Consider the following 15,900-nt stretch of genomic DNA (forward strand, 5'->3'; position numbering starts at 1 on the left):
CTCTCCTGACAGGGGGAGTCTCCGCTGATAATCAGTGCATTGATTATCAGAGCAGCCCCATCAGCAATGCCTATCAGTGCTGCATATTAGTGCCTCCTCATTAGTGCAGCCTCATCAGCGCACATCGTTTAAAGTGGGGTTCCACCCAAAAAAAAAAAAAATAAAAATACAAAAAAAATTTGGATATTTTTTTTTTTAACTCCCCTCTAAATGCCTGTTGCTAGGTGGTCCCTCGTAGTCTGCCTCTTTCAGTGCCTGGGCTGGTGACATCACTTCCGTCTCGGCACAGGAAGGGCTCAGCTCTGCTCCCTCTCTCCTGTCAATCATCTGGGACCCATTACAGGTCCCAGGTGACTGAGCGGCCAATCGCGGCACCGCTCGCGCATGCGCAGTGGGTGCCAGGCTGTGAAGCCACAGCCCGGTGCCCACAGTTGCAATGCCGGCGCCGCCGAACAGAGGAGGAGACGAGCGGGGCTTCGATCCCCCACATCGCTGGACCCTGGGACAGGTAAGTGTCCAATTAAAAGTCAGCAGCTGCAGTATTTGTAGCTGCTGACTTTTAATTTTTTTTTTTTTTTGACTGGCCCTCCTCTTTAAGTAGACAAATTACTTATTTACAAAATTTTGTAACAGAAACTAAGAAACTTTTTTTTTTTTTTTCCCGTTTGTTTAGCAAAAATAAAAAAACGCATTGGTGACTAAATACCACCAAAAGAAAGCTGTTTGTAAAAAAAAAAAAAAAAAAAAAAAAATTCTTTGTTTCTGTTATAAAATGTTGTAAATAAGTAAGTTTTCTCCTCTACTAATGGGTGCTGATGAGGCTGCACTGATGAGGTTGCACTGATGGGCACTCATAGATGGCACTGATGGACACTGAAAGGCGGCACTGATGGGTACATGTGGGTGGCACTGATGGGTACATGTGGGTGGCACTGATGGGTACATGTGGGTGGCACTGATGGGTACATGTGGGTGGCACTGATGGGTACATGTGGGTGGCACTGATGGGTACATGTGGGTGGCACTGATGGGTACATGTGGGTGGCACTGATGGGTACATGTGGGTGGCACTGATGGGTACATGTGGGTGGCACTGATAGGCATCACTGATGGGTGGCACTGATAGGCATCATGTCTGGGCACTGAGTGGCATCTCTGGTGGCCATCCATGATCAGCATCCCTGGTGGTCCTGGGCGGGCATCTGCACGGGGGGGCTGCACTGATAATCACTCAGCACAGACCCCCCCCCCACGTCAGGAGAGCCACCAATCGGGAGATGCAAGTGAGGAAAAGCCGATACACGGCTTTTCCTGTTTACACTGTGATGAGCCGTGATTGGACACTGCTGATCACGTGGTAAAATACCTCAGTCAGAGGCTCTTTACCGAGATTGGTGATGTGGTTTGTCAGACTGACACACCACCAATCGCTGCGGGTGCGTGATCGTGGCTTATTCTGCTGGACGTCATATGACATCCAGTCAGGATAACTGAACCACCGCCTGGCCGTCATTTTGCTATAGGCCGGGTGGGAAGTGGTTAAAGGAGTTGTAAAGGCAGAAGGATTTTTATCCTAATACATTCTATGCATTAGGATAAAAAAATCCTTCTGTGTGTAGCAGCCTCCCCAAGCACTCCCTAATTACTTACCTGAGCCCCATCTCTCTCCAGCGATGTCCACGAGTGTCTTAGCTGTCCGTTACTCTCCTCCTGATTGGCTGTGACACAGCAGCGGCACCTTTGGCTCCCGGGGCTGTCAATCAAAGTCAGTTAGCCAATCAGGGAAGAGAGAGGTGGTGCCATGGCTCCGCGTCTGAATGGACACACAGAGCTGTGACTCGGCTCGGGTGTCCCCATAGGATGCTGCTTGCTGTGGGGGCACTGAACAGGAGAGAGGGGCCAGGAGCAACGGAGAGGGACCCCAGAAAAGGAGGATCCGGGCTGCTCTGTGCAAAACCAACTGCACAGAGGAGGTAAGTATGACATGTTTGTTATTTAAAAAAAAAAAAAAAAAACTTTACAATCACTTTAAGATCACCTACTCCTGAGCCATAGATTTAATTTTAATTTTTTCATGTAAATTTTTTTTTTTCAAAGGTACATAAGAGATGCAGTATATGTGCCATGAATACACATTTATAATCCATGATGTATAATATATACAGTGCTCAGCATAAATGCATACATCCTAGCATATTTGTCAAAGAAAACTTTGCTTTCAGAATCAACATTTTCTATGGGACACTATACTACAAAATATTCCCACAAATGCAATTGATTGCAACCAAGATTTGTTAATTTGCACACACAAAAAAAGTATTTTTCCTAATAAAGTCATTCAAGACCATGTTGCAAAAATGAATACACCCCAATGAAAGTCTTAGGCCCCTTTCACACGATCGGCCTGCAAAGATACGCCTGTCCGTTTTTCAGGCGGATCTGAGCGGGCTACCCATTGAGTTGTATGGGCAGGCAGATGGGATCGGATGAAAACGGACAGGTTGTCCGATTTTGTCCGATCTTCCCATAGATAACAGTGGGGCTCTGACAAGTCCGTCTCTGCACAGTGAGCAGAGGTAGACCTGTCATCCGCCTGTTAAAGCGGTTGTATACCTATATTTTAAACTTTTACCTACAGGTAAGCCTATAATAAGGCTTACCTGTAGGTAAAAAAATATCTCCTAAACCTGTATGGTTTAGGAGATATTCCCCTCGCAATGAGCCGCTGACTGCAGCGGCGCATGCGCACAGGGGATTCTCGGCTATAAGCCCGGCAGATGCCGGACTTTGCCGGAAAGAAGTCTCCCGCGCACATGCACGGTAGTGACGACATCACGGCTCTGGCCACTCACAGCGCCGGAGCCACGATACCCAAAAGACACGCCGAGGGGAAATGTCAACTTCCTCGGCGTGGACCGGGTGAGATGCCAGCACCTCGTTCTAAGGTAAGTATCTCATAATTAGCTAGTATGCGGTGCATACTAGCTCATTATGCCTTTTCCCTTACAGGTGTAGGGAAGGAAAAAAAAAGTCAGCGGATTTACTACCGCTTGAAGCGGGGATCAATGGAGCGAGATCCACCGCTGAGCGAAAACACCCCGTGTGAAAGGCACCTTAGGAGCAAAGCTAAATTTTCGACGACAAAATCCTAATTAACAAGAATTCAACTATAGGTGAGTCTAATTAGATGTCCAACAGACAGTTGATTATAAAAGGACTTAAAATAAAACCCCTTCCCATTTAGACCACTTTCACACTGAGGCAATTTTCAGGCGTTTTAGCGCTAGAAATAGCGCCTGTAAGGTGCCTGAAAACTGCCTCCCACTCATTAAAATGAGTGCTTTCAAACCCAGGCGGTGCGCTTGCGGGACGTTAGAAAAAGTCCTGCAAGCAGCATCTTTGGGGCGGTTTAGGAGCGCTGTATACAGCACTCCCAAAACGCCCCTGCCCATTGCAATGAATGGGCAGCGCTGATTTATTTATTTTTTTTCTACCCTTTTTTGGGGGGTTAAAAACGCCCCGCAAGCTGCCGAAAAGCGGCACTAAAATGCCACTTAAACATAAGTAAAGCGCTACTAAAACGAGCAGTGCTTTACCACTATTGGCCGGTGCTTTCAGTGTGAAAGCAGCCATAATGCTTTCAGCAATGGCACCACATGGAAGAGAAATGTCACAAGACCTGAGAAAGAGAAAATAATTTGTTTACACAAGAAAGATGAAGGTTACAAGAAGAACAGCAAAGCTTTACTTATCAGCCAGAATACTGTAGAAAAAGTGATACAAAGCACCTTGACAGGAGCGTCTTCTGATGAGGAGGGTTGGAGAAAATCGCCATGCAAGTTCACTGCAGTTAGCTAAAGAAGTAGAAAGCCAAACTGGGGTGATTGTTTCCTGTGACACAATACGGCATACACTGCAGAGGAATGGCATGCATGGGTGTCGTCCATGAAGAAAACCTATCCTAAAGCCCATGCACAAAAAAGCCAGCCTAGAATTTGCCAGGGCCCATGCTGAAAAAGAAGACTACTGGGACTCTGCACTCTGGAGTGATGAGACCAAGATAAATGTTTTGGGAAATGATGGCTTCAAAACTGTTTGGTGTCGCAAAGATGAGGTGTAGAAAGAAAAATGCATGGTGTCTACAGTGAAACATGGTGGTGGCAGTGTCCTTCTGTGGGGCTGCATGAGTGCTGCTGGTGTCGGGGAGCTGCTTTTCATTGATGGTATCATGAATTCACAGATGTACTACTCTAAATTGAAAGAGAAGATTCCACCATCACTCTGTGCCTTTTGTCGTCGTGCACTTTTACAACATGACAATGATCCAAAACATCTAAGGTTAGTGTTTCAGTGGCCAAGTATGTTTCCTGATCTGATCCCAATTGAACACCTATGGGGAGTTCTGAAGAGACAAGTTGAGCATCGCTCTCCATCCAGGCTCTAAAGGAGGTCATTCTTGAAGAATGGAAAAATAGAGATGTTGCAATATGTCGCCAACTTGTTCATTCCACGCATAGAAGACTTGGTGCTGTCCTTACAAATCATGGAGGTCATACAAATTACTAGATGTTGTAGTTTTTGTTGTGGGGTGTATTCATTTTTGCATCAATTAACTTGAGTAAAACTGAAGATTTGGTAATCTAAGTTATATTATTAACCTTACTTTCATGTAATGAGCTAAACAAATGTTCTATAAAACTCACTTTTGTGAAAATGTTGGAAATTATTCTTGGGTTCATTAAGATATTGATTAAAATCTTACTTTTCAAAAGGAGTGTACTCATTTATGCTGAGCGCTGTATATACTGTTGTCTTGGTCACACCACTGTGTTTGTGTCCCTCCCAAAGAAAACTGGCATGAAACAGTTGCACTCCGCCAATCACATCAGCAAAGAACAAAGCAAACAGTAACAAGGAAACGTACCATATCTCCTCTCCTCGCTCCAGTCCCAACCAAAATGGGTTGATAAAGTTTATCTTTTCACTCCAGGCACTGCCTCTGCCCATGAGATTATCATCCCGGGAGGAAGTTATTGTAGTTACCTCCTTACAATCCCTACTGCGGGGGTTACATTGCCAACTATCTTTTAGAACTATGTGAGCTATCCTGCATCATCTTTAAAATGTCTCTGAGTGCCTTTGAGTTTTCCTGTGGTGTACCATGCCGTGTATGTTCAAATAGTCATGATATCTCTCAACTGATCCTTAGTAGATTCTGTTACAATAAGTAAAATCTGAATATGCCCTAAAAATGACTTTACACATTTTAAGTTCCACCCAAAAGTGGAAGTTCCACTTGAAGGATTCCTAACCCCCTCACATGCAATATTTGTCAAGTCATTTTTTTTTTTTTGGGTGGGGGGGGGGGGGGGGTGGTACCTAGTTTTGACAGGTACCCAGCTCCCACTTGCGCCGCCTAGGAGTTCTGCTCCCCCCTCCTCCCTCCCTGCAATCTTCTGGGACATGTCGCGGGTCCCAGAAGATTGCCCTGCCATTAAGGAGGCGCAAGCTGTCACAGCCGGTTGCCCACACTAGTGATGCCGACACCGTGGAGAGGCGGGGGAGAGAACCGAGGCTTCGGGCGGCCGCATCGCTGGATCATGGGAGAGGGAGTGTGTGTTTATTAAAAGTCAGCAGCTCATAAACGGCTGGAACGGCTTTAATTGCTGTATAAATTGTCTATGAACATATTGTGGTGCATTAGTAATTTTGCCAGTAAAGTCAGTGTGATTTGGAGCCCCCGTTTTAAAATGCTCTTCTCCATCTCTACAAGAAATGTGTTTCCCTTTAAGTCATAGAAGTCTATTTATAAATATTTTCACACAAAAGACCCCCCGATGTTGAGGGCATGTTGCCTAGTATGTTTCAGGAGAGGGGGATGCAGGCTCTTTCCCCCTCCATCTCTGTCCTGGTATACATATCAGGGAGACCACATTCCATTTTTGTTCTTTGGCATGGAGTCCCTCTTTAAAATCCATTCCAGACCCGAAGGCCAGTATGGATTGTCTGGGCATCTCCATGCCATTTGTAAATATTTAACGATGGACTCTTTTGTTTACCCTTTGCTGTTAGCCGAGAATCATTACTGGTTGCTAAGCTGCCGGCGGGTGCCAGCATCCTAGCAACCAACATTCGTAAGCTTAAAAACCTGCTAGTCTCCTGCCCCTTCCAAACAACACATGTAGCATGAAAAACGTGTAAAAAAAAAAGACGTGCAATGTTGTACAACAAAGTTGCACTGAAAATTTGGATCATGTCGCAGCTACACTAGTGTGAACCTAGCCTTAAAGTTGTGGGAGTCTTATGTAAAAATGGACCCTATGGTGTTGCAGAATGTAAAATGGTTGATGAAGGTTGTTTATTTTGAATGATCCTTTTCCCATTAGATGAATCCATGGCCCCAGTACATCAACCAGAGACTTGAATTATACAACAAACTAAAAGCAGAGCATGACGCCCTTATGGCAGAGAGGGCTGCAAAAGACAGCAAGCCTATCAAGGTGACCTTACCGGATGGGAAGCAAGTGGATGCTGAGTCTTGGAAGACCACCCCATACCAAGTAGCTGCTGGCATCAGGTAAGAAGCATGCACCATTTTGTTTTTTATTGACTGACAGAACTTTCTCAGTTTTTACGAACTGTTTGACATAAGACTAGACTTGTAATATCCTAATATCCATATATAGCATTTGGCTTCAACCACTTTTTTGACACCTGTTGTTTACGAGTTAAAATCTTATTTTTCTAGCAATAAAAAAAAAAAAAAAAGATTTAGAACCCCTAAACATTATATATATTTTTTTCAGACACCCTAGAGAATAAAATGGGGATCGTTGCAATACTTTGTCACACCGTATTTGCGCAACAATCTTACAAACGCAATTTTTTTTGGAAAATAGGGGTTTCCCCGGGTCAGGGTCCCCCCCATTCGCTGGGGTATCCCCGGGTCAGGGCCCTCCCTTTCACTGGGGTTTCCCTGGTCAGGGTCCCCCTTTCACTGGGGTCCTCCCTTACACGGGGGTTTCCTTGGTCGGGATTCCCCCTTACACTGGGGTTTTCCCGGTCAGGGTCCCCACCTTACATTAGGGTTTCCCCGGTCAGGGTCACCCCTTTTTCTGGGGTTTCCCCAGTCCGGGTTCCCCCTTTACACCAGGTATTGTGAAAGATGATGATACGCTGAGTAAATTGATACCTGACGTGTCATGCTTTAAAATTGCGCCCGCTCGTGGAATGGCGACACACTTTGGCACTTAATAATCTCCATAGGCGACGTTTAAAAATTTCTATAGGTTACCAGTTTAGAGTTACAGAGGAGGTCCTGTGCTAGAATTATTGCTCTCACGCTAACGATCGACCGTTTGCATATGTGGGCACGACTTACGTATGTGGTCGCTTCTGCGTGCAAGCTCGGAGGGACAGGGGGCTTGAAATAATTTTTTTTTTCCCTTATTTTACTTCTTATTTTCTACTTTTACGTTGTCCTTTAAAAAAAAAACAAAAAAAACACAAAAACTTTGGATCACATTTATTCATGTTACAAGGAATGTGAACATCTCTTGTAATAGAAAAAAAGCATGACAGGACCCCTCTAATGTGAGATCTGGGGTCAAAAAGACTTCAGATCTCACATTTACACTTAAAAGCAATTTTTAAAAAAGTCTTTTTTTTTTTTTTTTTCCTCTATAAAGCCGTTGGGCGGAAGTGACGTTTGACGTCGCTGTCGTCATCCAATGGCATAGTGTCATTCCCTCACTCGACCTAGTGCCAAGCAGGGAAAAGCATCGGATCGTCTCCGCCCTTATCGATGGCTCCGGTAAGCAGCAGAGACGACCGGGACACGGCGGAAGGGGGGTGGGCACCTCTTCCGCCGCAGAAACCACTGTTACCTTAAAGCGGACCCCCCGGCGTTGAAGAAAAGTCCGGGGTTATGGCAGCTATCTCCTGCCATAACAACGGTATTTAACGTCAAAGGTCTAACTTATATCGACAGCAGGCGATCCGGAAGTGGTTAAATAGAATACAGTGGAACCTTGGATTACAAGCATAATCCGTTCCAGGAGAATGCTTGTAATCCAAAGCACTCGCATGTCAAAGCAAGTTTCCCCATAGTTGTCAATGAAAACGAAGATAATTCGTTCCGCATTGACTTCTATTACATGCAATACCGCATGTGGCCAGAGGTGGGGGGAGGAGGGGCGCCGGAGAGCCTCGGAAATACTCGGGGACAGCTCGGCCAGAGGTGGGGGGAGAACTCCAAAAGCCTTGGAAATACTCAGTTCGAGTGTTTCCGAGGCTTTCTGAGTTATTCTGGGTAGTTCCGGACGGCTCCGAACCGTTCCGAGTGTCCCCGGCGCCCCTGCACCTCTGGCCAAATGCTGTACTGCACACCCCATTTGCTTGAATTCTGCTTGTTTTGCGAGACAACACCCATAAACAGAATTTAAAAAAAAAAAAGGTTGCTCGTCTTTCAAAACGCTCGTTAACCGCGTTACTCGTAAACCAAGATTCCACTGTAATGGTTTCTTAAAGCGGAACTAAACCCAGTGATTTACCAGTTTCCCAAAACACTTACATTCAAGTAATGCCGTGAATGACAACAGTCACAACTGCTTGTTCTATCAACCGAACTGTCAACTCAATCAAAAGATTGTTGTATAAATGTAGGAGTCCCCCCTTACATCAAAGTCCCCTGTGAGAGTCCCGTCTCCTGGTCAGGGTACCCTTTATACAGGGGTTTCTTCGGTCAGGGTCTCCCCTTACAATGGGGCTTCCCCGGTCAGGGTTTCCCCTTACAACAGGAGCTTCCCTGGTCAGGGCCTCCCCTTTCACTGGGGCTTCCCCAGGTTAGGGCCCCCCCTTTCACCGGGGCTTCCCCGGGTTAGGGCCCCCCCTTTCACCGGGGCTTCCCCGGGTTAGGGCCCCCCCTTTCACCGGGGTTCCCCCGGGTCAGGCCCCCCCTTTCACCGAGTTCCCCCGGGTCAGGCCCCCCCTTTCACCGGGGTTCCCCCGGGTCAGGCCCCCCCCCTTTCACCGGGGTTCCCCCGGGTCAGGCCCCCCCCCTTTCACCGGGGTTCCCCCGGGTCAGGCCCCCCCTTTCACCGGGGTTCCCCCGGGTCAGGCCCCCCCTTTCACCGGGGTTCCCCCGGGTCAGGCCCCCCCTTTCACCGGGGTTCCCCCGGGTCAGGCCCCCCCTTTCACCGGGGTTCCCCCGGGTCAGGCCCCCCCTTTCACCGGGGTTCCCCCGGGTCAGGCCCCCCCCTTTCACCGGGGTTTCCTAAGCCAGGGTCCCCCCTTTCACCGGGGTTTCCTAAGCCAGGGTCCCCCCTTTCACCGGGGTTTCCTAAGCCAGGGTCCCCCCTTTCACTGGGGTTTCCTAAGCCAGGGTCCCCCCTTTCACTGGGGTTTCCTAAGCCAAGGTCCCCCCTTTCACTGGGGTTTCCTAAGCCAGGGTCCCCCCTTACACTGGAGTTTCCCCAGTTATGGTTTCCCCGGGCTGGCTCTCCCCTTATACTGGGGTTTCCCTGGTCAGTGCCCCCTTTCACTGGGGTCCCATCTTACATGGGGGGTTTCCAGGTTGGGATTCAGGAGGGTTTTCCCCAATCGGGGTCCCCCTTTACACGGGGGTTTCCCCGGTCGGGGTCCTTCTTTACACAGGGTTTCCCCGGTCGGGGTCCTTCTTTACACGGGGTTTCCCCGGTCGGGGTTCTCCTTTACACTGGGGTTTCCCCGGTCGGGGTCCCCCCTTTTACACTGGGGTTTCCCCGGTCGGGGTCCCCCCTTTTACACTGGGGTTTCCCCGGTCGGGGTCCCCCCTTTTACACTGGGGTTTCCCCGGTCGGGGTCCCCCCTTTTACACTGGGGTTTCCCCGGTCGGGGTCCCCCCTTTTACACTGGGGTTTCCCCGGTCGGGGTCTCCCTCTTTTCACTGGGGTTTCTCTGGTCAGGCCCTCCCCCCCCCCCCTTACGTGGGGGTTTCTCCAGTCGAGGTCCCCCCTTACACGGGATTTTCTCTGGTCAGGGTCCCCCCTTTCACTAGGGTCCCCTCTTACACGGGGGTTTTCCCTGGTCAGTGCCCCCCCCCCCACTTATACTGGGGTTTCCCCAGTCAGGGTGCCCCCTTTTACTGGGGTCCCACCTTTCACTGGGGTTTCCCCGGTCAGGGTCCCCCCTTTCACTGGGGTTTTCCCGGTCAGGGTCCCCCCTTTCACTGGGATTTCCCCGCTTGCGGTCCCCCCTTTCACTGGGGTTTCCCCGCTTGCGGTCCCCCCTTTCACTGGGGTTTCCCCGCTTGCAGTCCCCCCCTTACACTGGGGTTTCCCTCGGTCAGTGTCCCCTCTTAAACTGGGGTTTCCCTCGGTCAGTGTCCCCTCTTAAACTGGGGTTTCCCTTGGTCAGTGTCCCCTCTTAAACTGGGGTTTCCCTGGTCAGTGTCCCCTCTTACACTGGGATTTCCCTCGGTCAGTGTCCCCCCTTTCACCGGGGCTTCCCTGGTCATGGTCCCCCTCACTACCCACTTATACTGGGGTTTCCCCGGTCAGGGTCCCCCCTTTCACTGGGATTTCCCCGCTTGCGGTCCCCCCTTTCACTGGGGTTTCCCCGGTCAGGGTCCCCCCTTTCACTGGGATTTCCCCGCTTGCGGTCCCCCCTTTCACTGGGGTTTCCCTGCTTGCGGTCCCCCCTTTCACTGGGGTTTCCCCGCTTGCAGTCACCCCCTTACACTGGGGTTTCCCCGCTTGCAGTCACCCCCTCTTAAACTGGGGTTTCCCTCGGTCAGTGTCCCCTCTTAAACTGGGGTTTCCCTCGGTCAGTGTCCCCTCTTAAACTGGGGTTTCCCTCGGTCAGTGTCCCCTCTTAAACTGGGGTTTCCCTCGGTCAGTGTCCCCTCTTAAACTGGGGTTTCCCTCGGTCAGTGTCCCCTCTTACACTGGGATTTCCCTCGGTCAGTGTCCCCCCTTTCACCGGGGCTTCCCTGGTCATGGTCCCCCTCACCACCCACTTATACTGGGGTTTCCCCGGTCAGGGTGCCCCCTTTCACTGGGGTCCCCTCTTACATGGGGGGGTTTCCCCGGTTGGGGTCCTCCTTTACAGGGGGTTTCCCTGGTCGGGGTTCTCCTTTACACTGGGGTTTCCCAGGTCGGGGTCCCCTTCTTTTCACTTGGGTTTCCCCCGGTCGGGGTCCCCCCTTTACACTGGGGCTTCTCTGGTCAGGGCCCCCCCTTACGTGGGGGTTTCTCCGGTCAGGGTCCCCCCTTTCACAGGAGTCCCCTCTTACACGGAGGTTTCCCCGATCAGGGTCCCCCCTTACAATAAAGGTTTCCCCAGTCAGGGTCCCCCCCTTTCACTGGGGTTTCCCCGGTCAGGGTCCCCCCTTTCACTGGGGTTTCCCCGGTCAGGGTCCCCCCTTTCACTGGGGTTTCCCCGGTCAGGGTCCCCCATTTCACTGGGGTTTCCTCGGTCAGGGTTCCCCCTTTTCACTGGGGTTTCCCCGGTCAGGTTTCCCCCCTTTCACTGGGGTTTCCCGGTCAGGTTTCCCCTCTTTCACTGGGGTTTCTCCGGTCAGGTTTCCCCTCTTTCACTGGGGTTTCTCCGGTCAGGTTTCCCCTCTTTCACTGGGGTTTCTCCGGTCAGGTTTCCCCCCCTTTCACTGGGGTTTCCCGGTCAGGTTTCCCCCCCTTTCACTGGGGTTTCCCGGTCAGGTTTCCCCCCCTTTCACTGGGGTTTCCCGGTCAGGTTTCCCCCCTTTCACTGGGGTTTCCACCCTTTCACTGGGGTTTCCCGGTCAGGTTTCCCCCCTTTCACTGGGGTTTCCCGGTCAGGTTTCCCCCCTTTCACTGGGGTTTCCCGGTCAGGTTTCCCCCCTTTCACTGGGGTTTCCCGGTCAGGTTTCCCCCCTTTCACTGGGGTTTCCCGGTCAGGTTTCCCCCCTTTCACTGGGGCTTCCCTGGTCAGTGTCGTCGTCGTCCCCCCCCCCCACTTCTACTGGGGTTTCCCCAGTCAGGGTGCCCCCTTTTCACTGGGGTTTCCCCGGTCATGTTTCCCCCCTTTCACTGGGGTTTCCCCCTTACACCTGGTCAGTGTCCCCCCCCCCCACTTATACTGGGGTTTCCCCAGTCAGGGTGCCCCCTGTCACTGGGGTCCCCCCTTACACCGGGGCTTCCCTGGTCATGGTTCCCCCCACCCACATATTCTGGGGTTTACCCAGTCAGGGTGCCCCCTTTCACTGGGGTCCCCTCTTACACGGGTGTTTTCCCGTCGGGATTCAGTAGCGGTTTCCCTGATCAGGGTCCCCCCCTTACAAAAGGGTTTCCCCGGTCGGGGTCCCCCCTCTTTACACGGAGGTTTCCCCGGTCGGGGTCCCCCCTCTTTACCCGGTGGTTTCCCCGGTCGGGGTCCCCCTCTTTACATTGGGGTTTCCCCCAGTCGGGGTCCCCCTTTTTGCTGGGGTTTCCCCCGTTTGGGGTCCCCCCTTTCACTGGGGTTTCCCTGGTCGGGGTCCCCCTCTTTACACGGGGGTTTCCCTGGTCGGGGTCCCCCTCTTTACATGGGGGTTTCCCTGGTCGGGGTCCCCCTCTTTACATGGGGGTTTCCCTGGTCGGGGTCCCCCTCTTTACATGGGGGTTTCCCCAGTCAGGTTTCCCCCCCCTTCACTGGGGTTTCCCCAGTCAGGTTTCCCCCCCTTCACTGGGGTTTCCCCAGTCAGGCTTCCCCCCTTTCACTGGGGTTTCCCCGGTCAGGCTTCCCCCCTTTCACTGGGGTTTCCCCGGTCAGGTTTCCCCCCTTTCACTGGGGTTTCCCGGTCAGGTTTCCCCCCTTTCACTGGGGTTCCCCGGTCAGGTTTCCCCACTTTCACTGGGGTTTCCCTGGTCAGTGTCCCCCCCCCACACACACTTTTACTGGGGTTTCCCCAGTCAGGGTGCCCCCTTTCACTGGGGTCCCCTCTTACACGGGTGTTTTCCCGTCGGGATTCAGGAGGGGTTTCCCCGGTCGGGGTCCCCCCTCTTTACACGGAGGTTTCCCCGGTCGGGGTCCCCCCTTTTTTAAAAGGGGGTTTCCCCGGTCGGGGTCCCCCCTTTTTTAAAAGGGGGTTTCCCCGGTCGGGGTCCCCCCTTTTTAAAAGGGGGTTTCCCCGGTCGGGGTCCCCCCTCTTTACACGGGGGTTTCCCCGGTCGGGGTCCCCCTCTTTACATTGGGGTTTCCCCCAGTCGGGGTCCCCCCTTTCGCTGGGGTTTCCCCCGTTTGGGGTCCCCCCTTTTTGCTGGGGTTTCTCCTCGTTTGGGGTCCCCCCTTTCACTGGGGTTTCCCTGGTCTGGGTCCCCCTCTTTACACGGGGGTTTCCCTGGTCGGGGTCCCCCTCTTTACATGGGGGTTTCCCTGGTCGGGGTCCCCCTCTTTACATGGGGGTTTCCCTGGTCGGGGTCCCCCTCTTTACATGGGGGTTTCCCCAGTCAGGTTTCCCCCCCTTCACTGGGGTTTCCCCAGTCAGGCTTCCCCCCTTTCACTGGGGTTTCCCCGGTCAGGTTTCCCCCCTTTCACTGGGGTTTCCCCGGTCAGGTTTCCCCCCTTTCACTGGGGTTTCCCGGTCAGGTTTCCCCCCTTTCACTGGGGTTCCCCGGTCAGGTTTCCCCACTTTCACTGGGGTTTCCCTGGTCAGTGTCCCCCCCTCCCACTTTTACTGGGGTTTCCCCAGTCAGGGTGCCCCCTTTCACTGGGGTTTCCCCGGTTGCAATCCCCCCCTTACATTGGGATTTCCCTCGGTCAGTGTCCCCTCTTACACTGGGGTTTCCCTGGTCAGTGTCCCCTCTTACACGGGGGCTTTCCCGATCAGGGTCCCCCCTTTCACCGGGGCTTCCCTGGTCATGGTTCCCCCCACCCACTTATACTGGGGTTTACCCTTTCACTGGGGTCCCCTCTTACACGGGTGTTTCCCCGTCGGGATTCAGGAGGGGTTTCCCTGATCAGGGTCCCCCCCTTACAAAAGGGTTTCCCCGGTCGGGGTCCCCCCTCTTTATAAGGGGGTTTCCCCGGTCGGGGTCCCCCCTCTTTACACTGGGGTTTCCCCGGTTGGGGTCCCCCCTTTCGCTGGGGTTTCCCCCGGTTGGGGTCCCCCCTTTTTGCTGGGGTTTCCCCCGGTTGGGGTCCCCCCTTTTTTGCTGGGGTTTCCCCCGTTTGGGGTCCCCCTTTCACTGGGGTTTCCCTGGTCGGGGTCCCCCTCTTTACATGGGGGTTTCCCTGGTCGGGGTCCCCCTCTTTACACGGGGGTTTCCCTGGTCGGGGTCCCCCTCTTTACATGGGGGTTTCCCTGGTCGGGGTCCCCCTCTTTACATGGGGGTTTCCCTGGTCGGGGTCCCCCTCTTTACATGGGGGTTTCCCTGGTCGGGGTCCCCCTCTTTACACGGGGGTTTCCCTGGTCGGGGTCTCCCTCTGTACACGGGGGTTTCCATGGTCGGGGTCTCCCTCTTTACATGGGGGTTTCTCCGGTCGGGGACCCCCTCTTTGCACTGGGGTTTCCTCGGTCGGGGTCGCCCCTCTTTGCACTGGGGTTTCCCCGGTCGGGGTCCCCCCTTTCGCTGGGGTTTTTCCCGGTTGGGGCCCCCCCTTTCACTGGGGTCAACCCTTTACACTGGGGCTTCCCTGGTCGGGGTCCCCCCTTACACGGGGGTTTCCCCGGTCGGGGTCCCCCCTCTTTACATGGGGGTTTCCCCGGCCGAGGTCCCCCCTCTTTACACTGGGGTTTCCCTGGCCGTGGTCCCCCCTTTCGCTGGGGTTTTTCCCAGTCGGGACCCCCTCTTTGCACTGGGGTTTCCCCAGTCGGGGTCCCCTCTTTTACTGGGGTCTCTCCTTTACACTAGGTGCTTCCCTAGTCGGGCCCCCCCTTGGGGTCCCCCCTTACACGGGGGTTTCTCTGGTCAGGTTCCCCCTTTACACTTGGGTTTCTCCGGTTGGGTTCCCCTTTACACGGGGGTTTCTCTGGTCAGGGTCCCCCCTTATATGGAGGGTTTCTCTGGTCGGGGTCCTCCCTTACACGGGAGTTTCTCTGGTCGGGGTCCTCCCTTACACGGGAGTTTCTCTGGTCGGGGTCCCCCCTTACACGGGGGTTTCTCTGGTCGGGGTCACCCCTTACACGGGGGTTTCTCTGGTCGGGGTCCCCCCTTACACGGGGGTTTCTCCAGTCTGGGTCCCCCCTTACCCGGGGGTTTATCCGGTTGGTGTTCCCCCTTACACAGGATTTTCCCCCTGGTCGGGGTCCCCCCCCCCCTATACCCCAGTTTTCCCAGGGGTCTCTGGTCGGGGTCCCCCCCTTTACACCAGGGTTTCCCTGGTTAAGGTCCCTCCTTACCTTGGAGTCCCTATCATCATGGATGAAAACACAGGAGACATGGAGAAATCTGATCTAGAGACTGTGAGGGATGCGGAGAGTATGGAAGGTTGAAGTGGAGACCCTAGGCAACCTCTGTTGACCTGAATCCACAATCTGTGCTCATCGAGGATACATCACTGAACCCTAGCTGTGGGCGGCATAAAATCTTGTAGTGGGCCGGATATGGACCACGTGTCGTAGTTTGGAGATCCCTGCTATAAAAGATTGGAGAGATTAGTTTCACGTTAAGCCTGAGGCGCTTTGGTGAGTGGACCTTTGCACTTGCGTTTCCAGGTCTGCACAGCCATTATATCTATTACAAGGGGGTCCTACTTGTTAAATATTTCATTTGTTTTATTATGTTGAAAATATTAAGATAGAGATACCCTGTAAGAGTAGGAGTTAGATGAGAACAGTGCTGGGAACCTATATGCTGGAATCCCCAATAGATAAATGAAGCCAGTTGGTAACTGGGATAAGCAGAATCCAATTTAAAACTGAAATATTACTTTTTAGTGGACAAACCTTTTTAATGGATGATA

General features: G+C 52.6%; 1 protein-coding gene across 1 annotated transcript in view; it reads left to right on the forward strand.

The window, feature by feature from the left end:
- Positions 1 to 15,900, forward strand: part of TARS1 (threonyl-tRNA synthetase 1) — a 94,135-nt gene that overhangs the window by 14,574 nt on the left and 63,661 nt on the right. The window contains exon 3 of the mRNA XM_073620822.1: positions 6,387 to 6,577. Within this exon, the coding sequence (XP_073476923.1) occupies positions 6,387 to 6,577 (191 nt within the window). The remainder of the gene's footprint in view (positions 1 to 6,386; positions 6,578 to 15,900) is intronic.

Source organism: Aquarana catesbeiana, linkage group LG01, assembly GCF_042186555.1.
Source record: "Aquarana catesbeiana isolate 2022-GZ linkage group LG01, ASM4218655v1, whole genome shotgun sequence".
Lineage (NCBI taxonomy): Eukaryota > Metazoa > Chordata > Amphibia > Anura > Ranidae > Aquarana > Aquarana catesbeiana.